Here is an 18,916-nt window from a genome sequence, read left to right on the forward strand (position 1 = left end):
GTGAGTGTTCCGGTTTGCAAACGTTCTTTGGAAGCCGAACGACCAGCACGGCTTCTGCGGCTTCCGATTGAGTGCAGGAAGCTCCTGAAGCCAATCGGAAACAACGCCTTGATTGTCAAACATTTTCAGAAGTCGAACGGATTCCGTTCGACAACCAAGGTAAGCCTGTAACATAGTATTTAACTACTACTTTTAATATTTTTTATTTACAGAATTGTATTAATGGTGTGAAGTCAAGCTTATATATTGATCTTCACCTTTCCTGAACAGTATATAAAAAGATACAGTGGTCTCTGATGCATTATCTATCTTACTAGTAAAAAAATAATTCACCTTACACATATCTATTACAAAGACAAACCAAGCCCTATGAGGAACAGTTGAGGAAGTTGGGTATGTTTCGCCTCATAAAGAGGGGACTGAGAGGAGACATGAGAGCCATCTTCAAACAACTAAAGGGCTGTCACAACAATAAGCAAGCTTTTTTTTTCCTGCTCCAAAGGCTAGGACCTGAACCAATAGATTCAAGTTATAAGAAAGGAGATTCTAACTAAACATCAGGAAGAACTTTCTGACAGTAAGAGCTATTCCATGGTGAAACAGACTCCCACCACAAGTGGTGGGCTCTCCTTCCTTGGATGTTTTTAAGCAGAGATTGGCTAGCCACCTGTCATGTATAATCTAGTGAGATTCCTGCATTGCAGGGGGCTGCACTAGATGGCCCTGGTGATTCCTTCCAACTCTACAATTATATGATTCTATAACCCAGAATCTGGAGCTGGGCTGGTTTAAAAATATTGTGGCCCCTATTTGACCCACCAGGCTGTTACTGACAAACCATGCAGACACTGACATAGTATCAAAGGAACAACTAGCTTAAAGTGAGCTCCTGTTATTTAGATGGAGCATGGCATGCTTCTACCAACCATCAGCTGATGAATGGTGGAAGCGCATCTTGGCCCAGGAGCAGAAAGTGGTTTGCACTGAAACATCTGCGAAAATGAATGGGGGCGGGGGACAACTCCATTTTAGCAGTGGTTTCAATACAAATCATTTCTTGCTCCTGTAGCAACCCTCTTTGAAGGTGCAAGTGCGCCTTCAAAGAGGCTCATCACCTGACATCATTGACAACTGTGAAATATGGCCTGTGAAGTGAGGGAAGATTTCTACCTCTGTTGCAGTCTATGCATACCCCCTAATGCTTACTTAACTGTGTTGGATTCACTGCCACATGTGCAAATGGGGTGAAAATAGTGATTGACAACTGCTGTGATAGTATAGAATGTTTGTAAACAGTAAAACTTCATGGAAGTAAAAGTGTCAACATTCATGAAAGGAGAAATGAGGCAGAGAAGAGTGGGGCTGAGGAAGCTCCAAAGTGAACATTGTGCTCTCCTGCTAGGGACATCAAAGCATCTACACATATTACATTCAGTATCCTTTTATCAACCAGCGTTCCAGTAAGATGCCTTCTGATGTTGTGTATTTGGCATTCTCAGAGGCCACTGCAGTCATAATTTCACACAAACACACCATGATTGCAATTTAAAATAAAAACAGTTATGCTATAGTGATTATGGTATTACTGCCTTAAATTTATATGCAAGATAAAGCACTGGAAGGATAATATAACCATAATTATTATATGTTTTATGCATGTTTTTCACTGCTTGCTTACAATAGTCTAAAAATCATAATTCTGTGACATAAAATTAACTCTTACTAGCTAGTTCATAACAAATATCACACTGTTTAAATTTTAAACAAGTGAAAATACTGCCACAAATAATTAAAGTAATTCCGTAAGTCCCTCCCCTCCAGCTTCCATTCCACTTTGTGTTTCAACACCTTCTGTATTTTAGGAACGTGTGGTTTCTATAGTATCTTTAGGTGCAACTAATATAGAACAGAATCAAAATAATCTGTTTTATAACAGTACCCCTTACAATATTACAAATTTATTATTACGCCTTACAAATATTCAGCTTGTATCAGAGCCATTATCTACAAACTTCTGCTTCAAAATGCAACAGCTAAAGAGTAAGATAGAGACACTGGTTGGGTAATGGATATTAAATGAGGACATAAATGGAGAATGTTCTGTTCAATGTGAGTACTTTATCATTTCTGTATGTCATATACTGATACCACATGACGACTTCTAACAACAAAATACACCACCACAGGCAATGAATTATTATTTTTTTAAGGTAAAAACTGAAATGCAAGTAATGGTGATGTCACTAGGCTCTATCTACATTCAGTTTGTGTGATTTTAACTGAAGGTAAACTGTGTATCATATAGTGTAACAGAATGGATGCAGCACAAATTTAGCAACAGCAAACTAGTATTAAGACATTAGTTACACTCCAAAGGGGGGGGGGTGTAAAGGGTTAGAGGACCATACACATAAGTTACAATACCTGCTGTTTAGTGCATTCCTGTGAGCCAAAATGAAATGAATGCCATATAGGAGGAAAGGAAAAGATGAACATTATCAGAGATGCTCAAAACAGATAGTACTATTATGAAACTAATGCTATTATGTAAGGAAGGTTCTTAAATGGACTTATGAGTTTGGTGTAGATACTCTCCCTGACCCATATGGCCACTTAACATACAACAGTATAATAACAGCATTGCTAGTATTTGTCAAGCACTTTCCTTTAAAACATAACATATATTCACTTCTCTGTCATTATGTACACTAGTCTTTGAAACACACAGTCAGCTGATCACATACTATCTCAATCAGTATATCTACATATTATAACCCTAAAAGAAACTATAACACTGTAAAGAAATTCATATTTTATTTGGCAGCCATGTTTTCCTGCCTTGATATGTATAGCACAAAAGGGAAGACTTGCATCTCTAAACTCTCTGTGGGTACATATGAGAAAACCATATCTAAAATGAGGTTCTTTGCATGTTCCTACCATGTGTTTGGAGAGGCACGTCTTCCCACAAACAAACTGATTAACTTTGAGTAATGGGAACATATGATCATAAATTAACAATTTCCTTTTAGTCATTCATAAAACTGATCAAGAAGTATGCCATATTAGTACACCACAAATCAACTTATTAGATTTCAGTAAATTGTTCATAATAAAATTACAATGAAAGCTGGGGTTACATCAAAACCTGAAAAATCAAGCCTTCTGTCATACAAGGAAAACACCTAAGTATTGAAGAATCTCACAAAACATCTAAGAAAAAACTTGGACAATTAACAAGAGACATAGTTAAACCTTTAGGTGCTAACAGTTGCAAGTGGAATTGTAGATGGAAATTGACAAGAATTTTTAAAATTCTTAATTAAATTCCTAATTTAATTAATTTAATTTTAATTAACTCCTAATTTTTAGGAAAGTAAACAGTGGGAAATCCTGAGTACTTTAAAATCCGAGAGAGCACATGAAGTATCTCAAATGGCTATGTACTCCTGAGGCTTTATATTGTGAGGAACTCTGAGTTCCTACAGAGTTAATCACAAACACTAAAGAATAGCTCACATAGTCATTTTGGGAGACTTTTATTCCCTGCATGAAGAACTGTATTCCATATCAGCTCAGGAATACAATTATGTGAAGATAAATCGTGTGAACTAGCAATATATAGGGAGATGCTGGTTCCCTTTTCATAACATTGTGAAATGTTTCTGGTTTGTCAAGTCTTCCAGTGAAACTATATTTTTTGAGGTGCTTATAGTAGTTTTAAATGTTTGTTTTCCTTGATTGTATACCTCTCTGGAGCTTTGAGAAAAGAACTATTAAAATACTTGTTAAATATGCAACACAGCCTCAATATACGTGATTGTGAGGATTTTTTGTTACCACACAACAATACTGAGTATTATTATTTATAGAAATATGGTGGCACTGCCTTTTGCTCCTCAAGGCAATTCAGATTAACAAAACAAATTCTTAATATTAGAAAAAAGTGAAAGCAACAAAACTACAATAAAAACAAAGTAAGAAACAAATATAACTTATGAGTTGAAACTCATTAAAAGCCTGATGAAATAAAAATGTATTGACTGCCACACAAAAACCATTTATGATGCGGCCAGTCAAGCCTCTATCAGGAGAAAGCTACACAGATAAGGAAAGGCCCAATCTCACACTACCATTACCCTTGGTGGCAGAATAGAACAGGGCTTCAGATGATGACTGATAGGCATCTTAATGCAGAAGGATACAGTCCCAAGGAGGACACTCTGGTCCCAAGACATTTATAATTTTATAGGTATGTGTAAATGTCGTAATTCCCCATACAATTATGTACTAGAATACTATTCGCATAATGGAAAGTGCTAATATGAATGGCACTGGTGCCAAATTAGTTCCAGCAATGTGCAGCTGATAGTGTGAATTAGTAAGAAACAATACTTGATGATGATGATGATTTTGATAATGATAATAATAATAATAAATGTTTTAATGAAACATCCATCTTAAGCACTTAGGCACACAGAACACAAATACGGGTTTCTTCTATTTTGAAAATCAGTGTTCGCAATTTTGTAATTCTACACTACAGTGATGAACTGTGAAGACTTTTCTCCATCAGTCTGAGAATGCAGAATAATTATAATTTGAAGGCTAAAGCAATATAGACATAATGCTCTCTCAGATGATAAAGGCATGGTGTAGATTTGTTAGAACAATTTGATATTAGTCACATCAGTATAAACAACCCGCTCTGGTCTACTTCTCATGCTGAGAAGAGATAAAGCAAAATAATGGCCTAAATAGATGATAGTGCTTCAAGAAGAAGTGGCTATTCACAGAACTTAATGTTTCAGTGATTGGTTTATTGATGTCTTTTAAACTAAATAAAGTCAGCAGAATTATCTATTACAGAGATCAAATTTGAATAAAGTGTTTTAAGCTGGCATTTTGAAGCTGATCTGCTCCAAAAGCGGTATTTCTAAACTATTCCAATGACTCTTAACTACAAGTTCAGTTTCTTCTTTATAGCAACTAAAGAATCTCCTGCACATGAAATTTTAAGAAAGGCAAATTGTGGCCATATGAATCTTTCACAAAATGAGAATGAGCATTTGGCAACTGCTAATATTCAAATTTGTTACACTATCAAAATAATTTGGATGGCTTACCGTGTGATAACCTCTAGGTAACGGTGGTTTCCCCACAGGATAAGCATCCACAGTGTCAATAATTGTTTGTCTTTCTCCTTTTTGATTGATTTTCCTAAATCTCCGTCGAGATTGTCTATGAGATGCTTGTCGCTGGAAATATTCTTCATTTTCATCCATATAATCCACCTGATAAAAAGGCATATTTAATAGCAAAAAAATACATTTTGTAATATGATAAAAATAAATAAGGTTATGGATGGCCTCTTCTCTGCTACAATTAGAAAGCACGGGCATTCATTTCAGTTTGAGATAGAACACACAAAATGGTACTCTCACAGAAATCAGCAGTAAGTAGTTATAAAACTTTCTGCATTTTCCACAGTAGAAGCTATTCCTACATAGTGAGAATGAGCAGGCATAATTATTAAGACAATTACTCAGCTGACATTCATATATTCTACAACTGACTTACTGTGCGTGTGCACACCTGTGTATTTAGAAGCGTCTGTTTTTTACTCTCTCACACAGAAAGCTAGTTTATTACTGGGGAGAAAAAAAGAACATTTCTGAAGGAAGCAAACTTGAAGCTTTCTGGCTGATCTCAATAAGCCATTGGGGAGCTACCCCTCCCATCCTGTGGGAGCCAGCTCTTCTAAAACACAGCATCCTATTTCCTCTAAAGCAAGCAAAATTTTAAAAAGAAAAAAGAAAGATTTGAAGGAAAACTGCACAAGGGAACTATAATAATGTCAACCCCCACAAAAAATCTTCTGATACACACCTACAACAAGTATTGTATTTTGCATCTTGCACACAGCCGTTTCTATTTTGGAGATGGTAGAAATCTGGATGCTCAGCTGCTAAGGTAACACTGTATTTGATAAGGCTCTGAGCTATGACAAAGCATGCAACTACTATTTTATAAAGAACTCGGTGCCAATTCTGAATGCTACTGCAAGTATTGTGTAAAGCAGTATTACCTGCAATACTGTATTGTGAGGCTCTACACCCACTGCTTGAAATATGGAAGAGGGGTAATGCCCTTGTTTCATATGGTGATTAATCCAATTATAGCAGGAAGAGCGGAAATCAGTCACCGAAAGGAAGTATTTAAAAATGTAAATGTTCCCTATACGTAGTGACAAGAATTTTTACTTAGAATTTGTAGAGTTGGAAAGTGCCATGAGGGTCATCTAGTCCAACCCAAAACATTTCGCTTTACAAAACAAAAGCAAAAAACCACCAAAAACAATAAGATGCAAAGCAATTATGTAATGGATTTTGAAAAGCCTGAAATGTGGGGGGGGGGGATGGGGGATGGGAGGTCTTGAAGGAAATTGAATGATCAGACTAGACCAACCTGAAAAGTTGGTTGTAGAGCTTCCTAAAAGGTCACTTTGTGAATCTGCTAGTAGATATATTAATTGTGTGCTCAGAAGGCCTATGTAAGAAAGTTTCTTTGCCCAAAAATGAATTTATTCGCTCTGCTGGCCACTAAATTAGATATTCTGGCAGTATCTCCAGGTGTGTTGCTAAATCCAGCTATCTTAAAGAAATCTTTTAAAATTTATACAAAACTAGGATTCCTTATTCAACACTGAATTTTAATCTGTATAACAGATAAAATATAGTTATCCTGTATGCATACCTATTGTACACATAATGACTTGGATTGTAAGGCAAGTTAACTTAAGAAAGTTCACGGGAAGAAAGTTTCCCATACCCTCATTCCCTCTGCAGCCACTTGTGCCTAAAGAAACTTGTTCAGACAACTGGGGGTGGGGGTTCCTCCTGAGCAACATGGGATGGGATCTAGAGAGCTGTCCAGCACCATTCTATATAGTTCAGGACACACCCACCCTTTCTAGACAGGTTTTTCAAGGGTTGCAGGTGGATGCAGGAGACAGGAGTTCTAGAATCATAGACTGCAGAGTTGGAAGGGACATGGAACTTTATTTCCATGGTCTTCCTTAAATTAACCTATTTTAAAACCCAAGCAACTAACTCGTTTTAAAGATGGCAAATGATACACTTCTCAAATACATAATTGTACATTTCCTTAACACAGACATTCATCTAGTTATGCTTACCACAATCATTTCAGATGGCTCTAGAACAATGCATTCACAACCACGTCTGAAGCTTCCTGCAGAACGTTTGCCAAAACTGAAAGAGGACAGAAAATACTTTGAGCAAAACCAAGTCTATAAAGCTACAGTTTTAAAATTTAATGCTACGCACATGACAAAACCACATTTTCAATCAAGTTTCGTCTTCTTCTGAGGCAATATCAGGGGTGGGAGTGCATTGACAATACAAATTAGACTTAAAGGCTGCTTAAAATTTATGGGATTCTTCATTTTGTATTTTTGGCACACATGTTTCATAGCAGAAATTTGTCCCATTACTTTCTCCAATACTATACTGTTGACTACTAAGGCACATGGATCCAAATGTAAAATGTAAGACATTAGAACCACTCTTAAAATAGAAAAACTCAAAACGTTTATTCTCACCTCTGCACAAATTTTGCTTGTACTGATAAAATGCAAGTCACTTGTAAAAATCTGTTAAACCACTAAGTACCTGTCTTTATATAGCCGAAATGTCAATAATTAGAAACTGCTATACTTGCTCAGCATCACAATGATGTTATGCTAGCATTACGAGGACACAGCAATCACTGTAGTAGAAAGGCAGTTTCTGGTTACTGGAGAAAAATGTTCGTAATCTTTGCCACTCCCTTTTCCTCTCAACCTGAATCCATCTGTGCCTCATGATATATGTGGAATTTCAGGTCTTTCAGCTCCAGAGCAGGAGTTCTCAAACCTTGTAGCCCCGGGGCCCAATTCAGATGGCTGAAAATTACTGAGGTCAGCAAGTGACAAAATGGTGGCGCAGGAGCAGAAGCAGTTACAAAATAGTGGGCAAGTTTGACAATCAACTGGCAATAATGGACATCACTTTCTACTAATATGTCATCCATCTTTGGAAATGTGTAAATTCTTCACTACTGTGTTTTCCTTGCGGTGAGCAGTTCCATCGATTAACTTTCTTCAAGCTAAGCACAGAAATTTGCTATGGAGGTATTGTGACTGAGTATCCCCATTTTAGGCAGAATTTGCTGATTTGATGAAGGTGGCTTTTTCTTTTTCCCTTCCTACCCCCACTTGCCTCCCATCTCCTGTAGTTTCCATTCACCTTTTACATTCAACTTGAACCTTAAAGGTAAAGGTAAAGGTACCCCTGCCCGTACGGGCCAGTCTTGACAGACTCTAGGGTTGTGCGCTCATCTCACTCTAGAGGCCGTGAGCTGGCGTCGTCCGAAGACACTTCCGGGTCACGTGGCCAGCGTGATGAAGCTGCAGCTGGTGAGCCAGCACCAGCGCAGTACACGGAAACGCTGTTTACCTTCCCGCTATAAAGCGGTATCTATTTATCTACTTGCACTTAAGGGTGCTTTCGAACTGCTAGGTGGGCAGGAGCTGGGACCGAACGACGGGAGCTCACCCCGCCGCGGGGATTCGAACTACCGACCATGCGATCGGCAAGTCCTAGGCGCTGAGGTTTTACCCACAGCGCCACCCGCGTCCCAACTTGAACCTTACTCTCCTCCAACTGCTAATAGTGTCTTTCATCCCTCCTCTCTGGTTTTTTATATTCACTTCTTCCTCCTACAACACCTTTCCTTCCTTATCCCTTTCATTTCTATTTCCTGTTTGCTGTACTATTTTTTTTTCATTAACATTCATGGTGAATATTAACATTTTAGCTTCCTTCCTAATTTCCTTCAACACTTCCTGTGGTGGTTTCTTTCTCCTCAGAGGAAGAGAACTTCCTTTCCCTTTTCTTTCTTCATTGAACTCTTCTCCCTGCCACCATTGCTCCAGCTAGCGCTGGAATCAGCTGAAGGCTATGTCATGACTTGGGGGCAGGGAAGGCAAGTGAAGAGGCACTGGGCAGGCTATGGCACTGAAGCCCACTTGAACATTGCCTAAAGCCCACTGGTGCATCCTGGCCCACTGTCGAGAAACAATGCTCCGCAACCACACTTCTTTGCTCATGGCATTCACCTTTCCCACTTTCCATCCTTAAGTCAGCAATTTTAATTGATTAAACCAATTAAGTTATTGCACTCATACTACGAAGGCTGAATTTAGATTATCAATGAGAGCCTCTAGGTCAGGGTTACCTAAATGCCAGAGTAAAAAGTTGTCAAACCTGAATTTTTAGGAATGTAAATGAAATAAAGTCAAGAAATGTCAATATATAATCAAGATTTATTAATCATCAAACAACATTACTAAGAATCATCTTATTAAATACAGAGATCCCACACTGACAAGGGAGGTGCACTCTGTATAAGTCAATTCCCTTTATTTATGAGGCTCGCCATTCCTAATTAATTTTTGCAGTATAACTTGTGAACTCCTTTTCCACCATAGGCCCTTTTCAAAGCATGCTTTTGACTCCATGCTCTTTATTCTCCCCATGTGGTCCCACTGGTCAAATGGGGTCACTCTTCACATGCAAGAGACCACCTTGAGATTGGTCACGTAAGCCAAATCATCATCATCATCATCATCATCACCACCATTTTATTATTTATACACCGCCTATCTGACTGGTGTAGTAAAATTGTATCACACAGAGGGAAGGGAATAAACAGTCTTGGTATAGTAATTCTGCTGTCGTCCTGGTACTGGGATTGCTCTAATCCTACAAGCCCATGAAACTTATTTGATTCCCAATTTGAATAGGTCAGTTGTCTTGAGGTGGAAGTGCAAGCTCCTTAAACAAACCATGCTTTGTGGTGGGAACTGAATATTTCACCACCTTAAGTGATCAAGAGATCAGTTAAAATTACACCTGAAAATTATATGTCAGCTAAATTATGCAGCAGTTTATACAGATATTCACTGCTGAAATTAATCTGCAGCGACTCCAACATTTATTTTTGCATTCAGACTGAGAGTATGCTGAGTGCACAGACGGATAGAAGTATCATAATTTTTCTTTGGGACTCTGATTCAAAGGCTGACTAGGAATGCCATGGGGAACAGACAGCAGCAAGAATGCTATGTCATGAGACAGGATGACCTAATTCTGCATCACCTCATCCCCTGTCCTGGGTAGACAGTCAGACTTAACCCTTGGCACCAATTAGGAATTAAGGAATGCTGGGAAGAAATGCAAGAGTAGAACCTCTCCCACTCTCAGAAATCTCCCTCTCCCATAGGACCCTATTCCTAAAATAACCATATTCCTTCTTGTTATCTCTTAGCACCTTTTGATACTATTGACCATTGTATTCTCAAGAGGTTCTGTGAGTTAGGAATCAGAGCCATGACATCATGGTGGTTTTGCTCCAAGCTGCAGGGATGTTTCCAGAGAATGGCACAGGGAATTCCAAACTCTGCAGCATTCCATTTATTTTAAGGGCTTTATGCACTGCTTCTCACTATATGTCTCGAAGACATTTTCAAAAAATATAATCAAATACACAAAACTGATACCGTAGATTAAAAGATCAAGAAAGAGAACCATTAAAACAACTTTAATAATACAAACAGCCTGGCATCTGAAACTTAGCAAGGACGGTGCTGCCTGATTTCTAATGGAGGAGATTCCATAGAGTTGGGCACACTACACTTAAAGCACAACTTCTGGTTGTCATGAGACATCCTTTTGGTCCATGGGGGAAGGGAGTGTCATTAATAGTGCTCCCATCCAGTTACGCTGTGGCATCCTGCAAGATTTAATCTTGTCCCACATGCTATTTAACATCAGTATGAAGCTGCCAAGAGCAGTCATCCAGAGATCTGGGGCTCATTGCCACCAATATGCAGATGATACCCAGGTCTATTTCTCCATGCCATTAGAACCAGATGAAGCTGTTTTATGCTAAACCACTCCCTGGGGCAGGGGTTGAATGAGGTCCAATAACTTAGGCTGAAACCTGGCACGAGAGGTTGATATATGGTTCTTGTATACAGGAATTAAATGAATGGTGTGCTCTTGATGATCTCTCTCTCTCTCTCTCTCTCTCTCTCTCTCACACACACACACACACACACACAGTGTGTGTCATAGCAAGGGGTGCCTGTTTCCAGCTCCGGCTGATACACCACTTACATCTGTTTCTGGACTGGGATGGACTTGCCTTGGTGGCTCATGTTAAGAGTACTGTAATGTAATCTCTGTAGGGCTACCCTTGAAGTCAATCCAGAAACTATAGGAAGAGCAGAACTCAACCTCCAGAGGGCTGACTGCTCCACCTGTTGTGATGGTGCAATGGCACTTTTTCACTCTGGCACCACTGGGCCAGCCCTCACTTAAATATAGTGCAACCACCTCACAGTACACCAGTTACACAAATTTCTACAAATTACCTCAGATTATCTAGTGGGGAACTTGTGTGAGGGAAACTTCATAATTTGGAGTCTCAGGCAGAATTTGATCAAACAAACAAAGATTTTATTAAACAAAGGAAGTTTATGACACAAAGTGGGTAAAACAAAGGATACTTCAGGTTATAATGTTATTTCAGGTAACCATTCACCTAATAATATTGATACTAAATCTAACTGATGTTATGGACTTCTAATCAAGCACAACTTCTTTTAAACTTCAGTTGCTTGTGTTCAGTTACTTCGCTTCAGGTAGATGCTACAGGTTTGTTTTGTTTTTTTAGACTAAAGGGTAAATGCTCAGCTTATTTCCAGTTCTTTCACTTCAGTTCTTTCTCAGTTGCACAGCTGTTGCCGCTTAATACTTTGGTTCTTAAACAAGGTGGTACTTCCTGTCAGTTACACACCCCTTTGACAACTCTACTCCTGAGCTACTCCAAGTAACAGGCCCAAGGGATCACCATACTCCTATTAGCTGGTTTCGGAGTCTTCTCTTTTTGTAGCAGAATCTCTCCCCTCCTGACTGGAATAAGACCTAAGAAGACCGTATCTTTACAGCTTCTACTTCTCCTGGCTCGGCCTCAGCTTCCCAGTTAATTCCTGGCCTATTACTCTCACAGGACACCACACACTGTCCTTCACACTAAGCTCAGAGACTCCTTTCTGTAGCTTTTGATATATTCCTCAGATGTTTCTACCCAGAACCAACTCTCTCTCCTCTCACTCCCTATCTCCCAACCTGAAACCTGTCTCTCCAAATCCTCTCCTTTTCAACTCCCTCTCCTGGAACCCTGGCCAATCGAAAGCTGCCATTCGTTAACCATTTACTGGCAGGGGAAAAGAAAAAGAAAACACTTGGTGACCCAACCTGCCCAGCAAAACAAACTTTTCTGTCACACCTGACAGAGGCCTGTGCATATTACATATGTTTTGCAGGATCTGCGTTGGCCACCGCTTTGTTAGTAAGCTCAATTCAATGTGTTAATATTGACATAATAAAGCCCTGAACACCTTTTCCCTGTATAAACGGGGGGGGGGGGGAGGAGAGGGGAAGGCTTTCACTGATACAAGGCTTCTAAGAAGTGGCACCTTTACTGTGGAACACCCTCTCTCTAGATGCAAAGATGATTCTTACGCTTTGGGGCTTCTAACATCCAGTTGAGACTTATTTGTTAGCACAGGCCTCTGGTGGAAACTGAATGTTCAAGGTCCTGTTACTACTGTAACAAAGAACTGGTTTGAGGATCATAGAAAGTGTACTCTTTCACTGTTGGTTTTAACACTTTGATAATGCTTTTTTATTTGTGTGTGTTGTGTTCTGATTTATATAACATTTTGTAAGCCACTCTGGGATCTACTATTGATGAAAGAAGTTTGAAAGTTCAATGAATGAGTAGAGAAATAACAACAATAATGGAGCAACATTGTTGCCTTCAATTTTTTATTCTTTTTTTGGGGTGGGGGGTGCTGTCATGAACCGCTCGTGTACTTAAAAAGTTTACCATTACAAAACCACTGAAAGTTGCACATGCTTTCATAGTACTATATCTTGGCATATCTTCTCCTATTACACTATCTCAGTCTGGCACAGATAACACAACAACCTAGACTAAAGCAGACTCAAAACAAAGCTTACCTCACCTTTTCCAGAACAGATTCATACAGTACAACCATTTGGCATTGAAGTAAGCCCTCTTAAAAATATGCTTACAATGGACAGAATCAAAGCATTCCTAACTGGCTGGAAAAATGGAAGTCGCTTCACTTGTATAGTTAATTTTATTATAATATTCACTTAAGAAGAAAATGCTCCATATGGTTCTATAAAAAGTAAATGGTTTCCAAGGGAACAAACATACTTGCTCTACTAATTGTTCTGAATATAAAATATGCTCTGAAGCTACACTATTTCCAAAACCTAATTTAAAGGCATGGCTGAAAGCATGTTCTCTCTTACCTCTTAATGTTTCATTCATTCTGCCATTATAATGAGAAATCAGAGAAGGGTGGGATCTATGCCTTATGGTTCAGTTGACTGATTTGAAACTTGGCAGTGTAGGGGAAGGTATGCAGGGCTGTTTTAAGCATATGCAGCGCTGGGGTGCAAAGATCCACCCAGCACACAGACACCCCCAGTTTCCCAGTCCCAGGAGGGCAGAGCCGGCCGGCCACTTCAGCGTCTTGCTGGCTCAGTCACCCCCAAACTCACAGCACAGAGCCACCCGCAGCAGAAGAGCCCGTCGCGGCGCTCCAATCGATGGGCAGGCTCTTCCTCGGACTCAACTCTCAGGCCCCGGACTCTCGGCCTGGCTCCCCTGAGAGCCCGCCACCGAGGTGCCCTTCACCCCTAGCACCTATAGGTAAGACAGCCCTGAAGGTATGTTTAAGGATGGTCCATCTCCAAGTTGGGAAATAATTGATGAGAAATTATTTATTTTGAATGAGTTAGGCTTTGCGGGGTGCTTTTTTCTGCAGAAAGATGTATCCAATTATACCATGTGTTTTGGAAAACTGGTTGTTCTTCTGTTGCACAGACGTGATGTGTCTGTCCCAGTGAACAAACAAATCTGTGAGTAGGATCCATACCTTTGCCCCCTTCAGCCATCCAGCGCCAAGGTACTTGTGAAGTTGAAACTAACCACAGGGTAGGATACCACACCATATTAATAATGCGTGTTTGGGGTGTGGCCCTTAACAGCCATAATTTCCTGTCATTTTGAACACTGAGTTAACATGGGAACCCTTTAACACAGTATGTTAAACCAAAAGGTATTTTTTAATGTTGCTGCTTTTTTTCATTTTACAAATCATGTCAGAAAAGCATAATTCTCTCTTCTGTCTGTTCAGCAGAACAATGACCTGCATAGAAACCAGGTTTTACTACTGTATTTGTTTAGCAGTCAGAATTACATCATGAAAAATTATTATAACAATTGTAAAAAGGATGCCAAAACATCAGCTGCACTCTAAATACAGAAAGAGAATCAAGCATTTCTGATTCAAGTATAGAAAATGTTTGCTGGCCATACTTTTTATCTGCATATTTGAAACAAGACAGAAAGCTACTACTGTACAGAAAACTGCATTTGTTGTCTCCAAGCTATGCAAACCCTTAACAATATTTTTTTAAAACACTCGTTATTTAGAAGCACCAAAAAGAGTAGGGGAGTAACAAAATATGCTGAGAACATGCACACACATGAGCAAATTGGAGACAAAAAGACAATCTGTACAATTTTCCTATGTTAATTAAAAATACCATGACATCAACAGGCCAGAGGAACTTTCTCCATCCAAGTGTTCTATTCACAAACATCCACATTGTCAGATATGCTATAATACACACTGGCAAGTAATTCAAAATTTTAAACAAAAAAGTTACAGTATTCATTATTACTCCCTTGCCCTTGCTGGGCCTCTACATTCCTAGTTTTCATGTCCAACTTCACTTCAGTGGAATGTTATTCATCATGAGAATAAATGCTGCAAATGTTGCGCCAATACCAAAAAAATAAATAAATCCTGGTGAATCCAAGGTTTATTTAGCATATTCAAAATGCATTAACCACCTTCTGTGGTTTTAACTCCCAGGTCCGAGTTTGACATTCCAACCACTACATCACACTGGCTTCCTAAAGTACTTCTGCTATGGGGCAGCTATATAAATTTAAAAGGTAAATAAATATGGGGAAAGCAAAATGTCACTTAGAGAAGGATCTAAAATATTTTCCTTGAAGCTTGAACTTGTTTAATTCTGGATTGTTTTATTTGGTGGTTTCATGTGTTGTATATTGCTTTGAATTTTGTTCTTTAAAATATAATGCAGAATAGAAATGAAAGAAATAATATTAATAATAACAACTAATTCTATTGCAGCAAAAACAACAACAAAATGACACCTAGACAATCTGTTGTAGCGACCATAATCTAGTTGTAAGGTGTCATTTGGCGATTAGCTTATATATCTGAATTTCTAACACTGATAATGAGTCAAATGTGACCCTGAGCCCAAAATTCATTAATGCCCCACCCACCAGTTCTGTAGGGGCGGAGTAGGTATGCTTCCAATCTATGCATTAAATAACATACAATATTTTATGCCATAAGACTGTTAACCATAAACATCACACCATGGACAATACATATGGATCAAATAGAAGGATCTTAAGCCAAATACAAGGCAAGGATTTACTTCACGGGTGAAGGGAAACCAAATTACAAGAACTGTAACAGGAGCTGCAGGGCAGAGGAGATGTTAATACTTTCAGACACCTGTGTGAGCTTCCACATCTCTGGTGAAGAAAGAATGTTCATGAAAGAGTAAGCATTTCTATCTCATCTAGAACCACCAGCATTATGAACTCACTTGTTTAAAACAGCTTTGAGACAAACCAATGTACTACTCTGACAGTCTAATCATAAGGAAAGGTTTGCTGCAATAGCCCTCAGTGTCATCATTGTTTAAGCACCAGGCTACATTTCTATTAGGGACACGGGTGGCGCTGTGGGTTAAACCACAGAGCCTAGGATTTGCCGATCAGAAGGTCGGCGGTTTGAATCCCCGCGACGGGGTGAGCTCCTGTTGCTCGGTCCCAACCTAGCAGTTCGAAAGCACGTCAAAGTGTAAGTAGATAAATAGGTACCGCTCCAGAGGGAAGGTAAATGGTGTTTCCGTGCGCTGCTCTGGTTCACCAGAAGCGGCTTAGTCATGCTGGCCACATGACTTGGAAGCTGTACGCCCGCCTCCCTCGGCCAATAAAGCGAGATGAGCACCGCAACCCCAGAGTCGGTCATGACTGGACCTAATGGTCAGGGGTCCCTTTTATCTTTTTACATTTATATTGTTCATTCCAACTGCAGATTCCCATCACCTTTAAACAAACAAACAAACATTGGTTTTTGTCTCATACTGCTGGATTTTTTAAAATGAAGTTCCATTATTAAACCCGAACTGATTGTTTACAATCTTATGCACGGTTGCCTGGCAGTAAGGCCAACTGAATATTGTGGTATTTACTTCTGGGTGCACAAGCATATGAATGTGCTGCCCTTTGATTTCCCTGTTAGAACAGATTCAACGGTAGTTCTTTGAAGACAGCAAAATATTTCCAAAACTTCATAACTGCGGCAACTTGTGTCTCAACAGAACACAAATTGCTATTCGGATCAGCTTGGATATGGCATAATGACTGGGCATAAGCCTCCAGATGTGAAAACCAGGGTTTGAGAGGCTCTCTCATCACAAGACAAAAAGGCTCAAGGAGGAAAATAGCCTGAAACAAACTATCAATAGCTACTAAAGAATAAGGCTAAGCAATATATTATCTCATAGATTCTCCAGTCCTCAGAGTGCTTCAGCTTAAGTGCTATTCATTTCAATGGTACTTGCAGAAGCACAGTTCATTTGGGGCTCAGGTGTGCTGTATATCAAAACAAGGAGACTCAAGAGCAAACAACTGCAGCAATGTCTTATTTATAGGGACTCAGTTACTGAAAGGCGTCTTGAGCATTTGGAAGGGGCAGATCTACTACAATTGACTTATGTTTTCCAAAAGGATCCTTTTTATTTCATTGAAAGGAAAATAGAAAGTAACTGCAAAGAATCTTTTGAAGTCTCCATGAAAAGCAGTTTGCATGCTGTTTTAGCAGTCTACTGCAGATGTTAAAGAACAGTCAGGATTCCCTTGGGCAGAGGATAGACCTTGAACCCACTTGTTCCTTTTAGGGTTTAATTCTAAACACTAAGAGATTTATTATTTTCATTTGGCTTTGGATAGATTCTATGCCCTGTCTTTGTTCTTTTGCTATTTTATTGTTTTATTATGATTCCATGCAAAATATTGCAGCTGTATACAACATGTAACAAAATCTTTTGAAAACTTAACAGTTAAAAAATGAAAACATTTGAGCTTCCCTTCTTTCAATGATTGTGTTTGATGATGTAGAGAAATAAGAAATAACTTTATTTTCCTTTACCAATCAAAAGCCAATGTTTCATTTCAAATGTCACAGCCAATCACAAACAACCAACCACACCCTAGGGCAACCCCAACCTCTCTCACCACTAAAGAAACACAAGTGAATAGCAGAGAACCTGCGCAAGCGACACTGACACACAACCCCACATATATTAAGTAAAAAAGAAACATCGCCACCTGACCCCACCCCCACTCACCTTTCCCCCCTCCACCTCCTTCCCCCTTTTCTTCCTAATGCCTCAACAAATGAAACTGATCTGTAAAAAATCTTACAGTGATACCTCGGGTTAAGTACTTAATTCATTCCGGAGGTCTGTTCTTAACCTGAAACTGTTCTTAACTTGAAGCACCACTTTAGCTAATGGGGCCTCCCGCTGCGCCGCTGCTGCAGGATTTCTGTTCTTATCCTGAAGCAAAGTTCTTAACCCAAGGTAATATTTCTGGGTTAGTGGAGTCTGTAACCTGAAGCGTATGTAACCTGAAGCGTATGTAACCCGAGGTACCACTGTACTTGGGGGGGGGGGGGGAAGAGACATTGCACATACTTTTGTAAACCAAGAAAATCTTTAATAAAAATACATTTAAAAAAAAGAAAGAAAAATCACTAAGCAATGTTTCCTATAGATGAATGTATTTCTGAAAAATATATTTGGAGTTATCAAGGAATGGGACAGCTTTTACCATTTCTGATACTCTGCCTGCACTTCCAAGACATGCAAAAGCAACTCACAACTATTAGATAAACTGCAAATGAAAAACATGGTAAACATATAACTCATACATATGCCTTTTAAATACTCCTTATTTATCCTCATTTCCTTTGTTCCCTTTGCACACAAAACAACTCTCCAAATCTCCTCCAGAGGGTTTCCCAATCTTTTGGAGAAGATTTAGTGTGTGCTTGGAACACTGCAGTGCAAAAATTGCATCCCTTCCTTTTCTGCTTATGGAAGCTTTCTATCATGTGATACCACACACTATGTATTATATTGTTTACTTTTAAGAATAGACCAAACAATGACATTTGCAGATAAAAAGGGGGGGTGAGAAAAAGAAGGGAGGACTGGGGAATGGTTAATTTGTATTCTATGAGAAACCCTTTAATAAAATGATAGCGGCAAAAAAATCCTTAACTAACACGCAGAACTGAATGTAAAAATTGTGATCTAGAATAACTACAACTTAGATCAAAATAGCTGTGCAACCAATTCTGCATGCCCAGCTTGAGCTTGGACTTAGGTTTCTTGAACAGAAGCTACTACACCATGATAGATCACAAGTGACTTTTGAAAAATAGAAGTGTTCCAAAAGCAGTTTATAAATATAGCATGAGATATGTGCTATGCAAAGTAAAAGTAACACTCTCACTGAAATATCAAATCTTTTAAATACTCTATACCAAAAGAAAAGTTGACATCAG

General features: G+C 39.1%; 2 protein-coding genes across 11 annotated transcripts in view; one reads left to right on the plus strand and one right to left on the minus strand.

Moving 5' to 3' along the window:
- Window positions 1–18,916, minus strand: part of RAPGEF2 (Rap guanine nucleotide exchange factor 2) — a 148,689-nt gene that overhangs the window by 69,060 nt on the left and 60,713 nt on the right. For 6 of the 10 annotated variants that reach the window (XR_014568047.1, XR_014568048.1, XM_083755297.1 and 3 more), the window contains exons 5-7: window positions 7,199–7,274; window positions 5,127–5,294; window positions 2,425–2,442 (exon numbers count right to left, since the gene is read on the minus strand). Coding sequence is in view for 6 of the 10 variants with exons in the window: in XM_083755297.1 (XP_083611423.1) it covers window positions 2,425–2,442; window positions 5,127–5,294; window positions 7,199–7,274 (262 nt within the window). In the remaining 4 variants the exon portion in view is untranslated. The remainder of the gene's footprint in view (window positions 1–2,424; window positions 2,443–5,126; window positions 5,295–7,198; window positions 7,275–18,916) is intronic. The other 4 variants (XR_014568045.1, XR_014568046.1, XM_083755303.1 and 1 more) reach the window with 1 other exon arrangement.
- The window catches only part of LOC310852430 (uncharacterized protein), a gene marked incomplete at its 5' end in the record, with an annotated part of 71,177 nt that continues 66,238 nt past the window's right edge, over window positions 13,978–18,916 (plus strand). The window contains one exon of the transcript XR_014568098.1: window positions 13,978–14,087. The remainder of the gene's footprint in view (window positions 14,088–18,916) is intronic.

Source organism: Podarcis gaigeae (genome assembly GCF_964106915.1).
Source record: "Podarcis gaigeae genome assembly, chromosome: 9".
NCBI lineage: Eukaryota > Metazoa > Chordata > Lepidosauria > Squamata > Lacertidae > Podarcis > Podarcis gaigeae.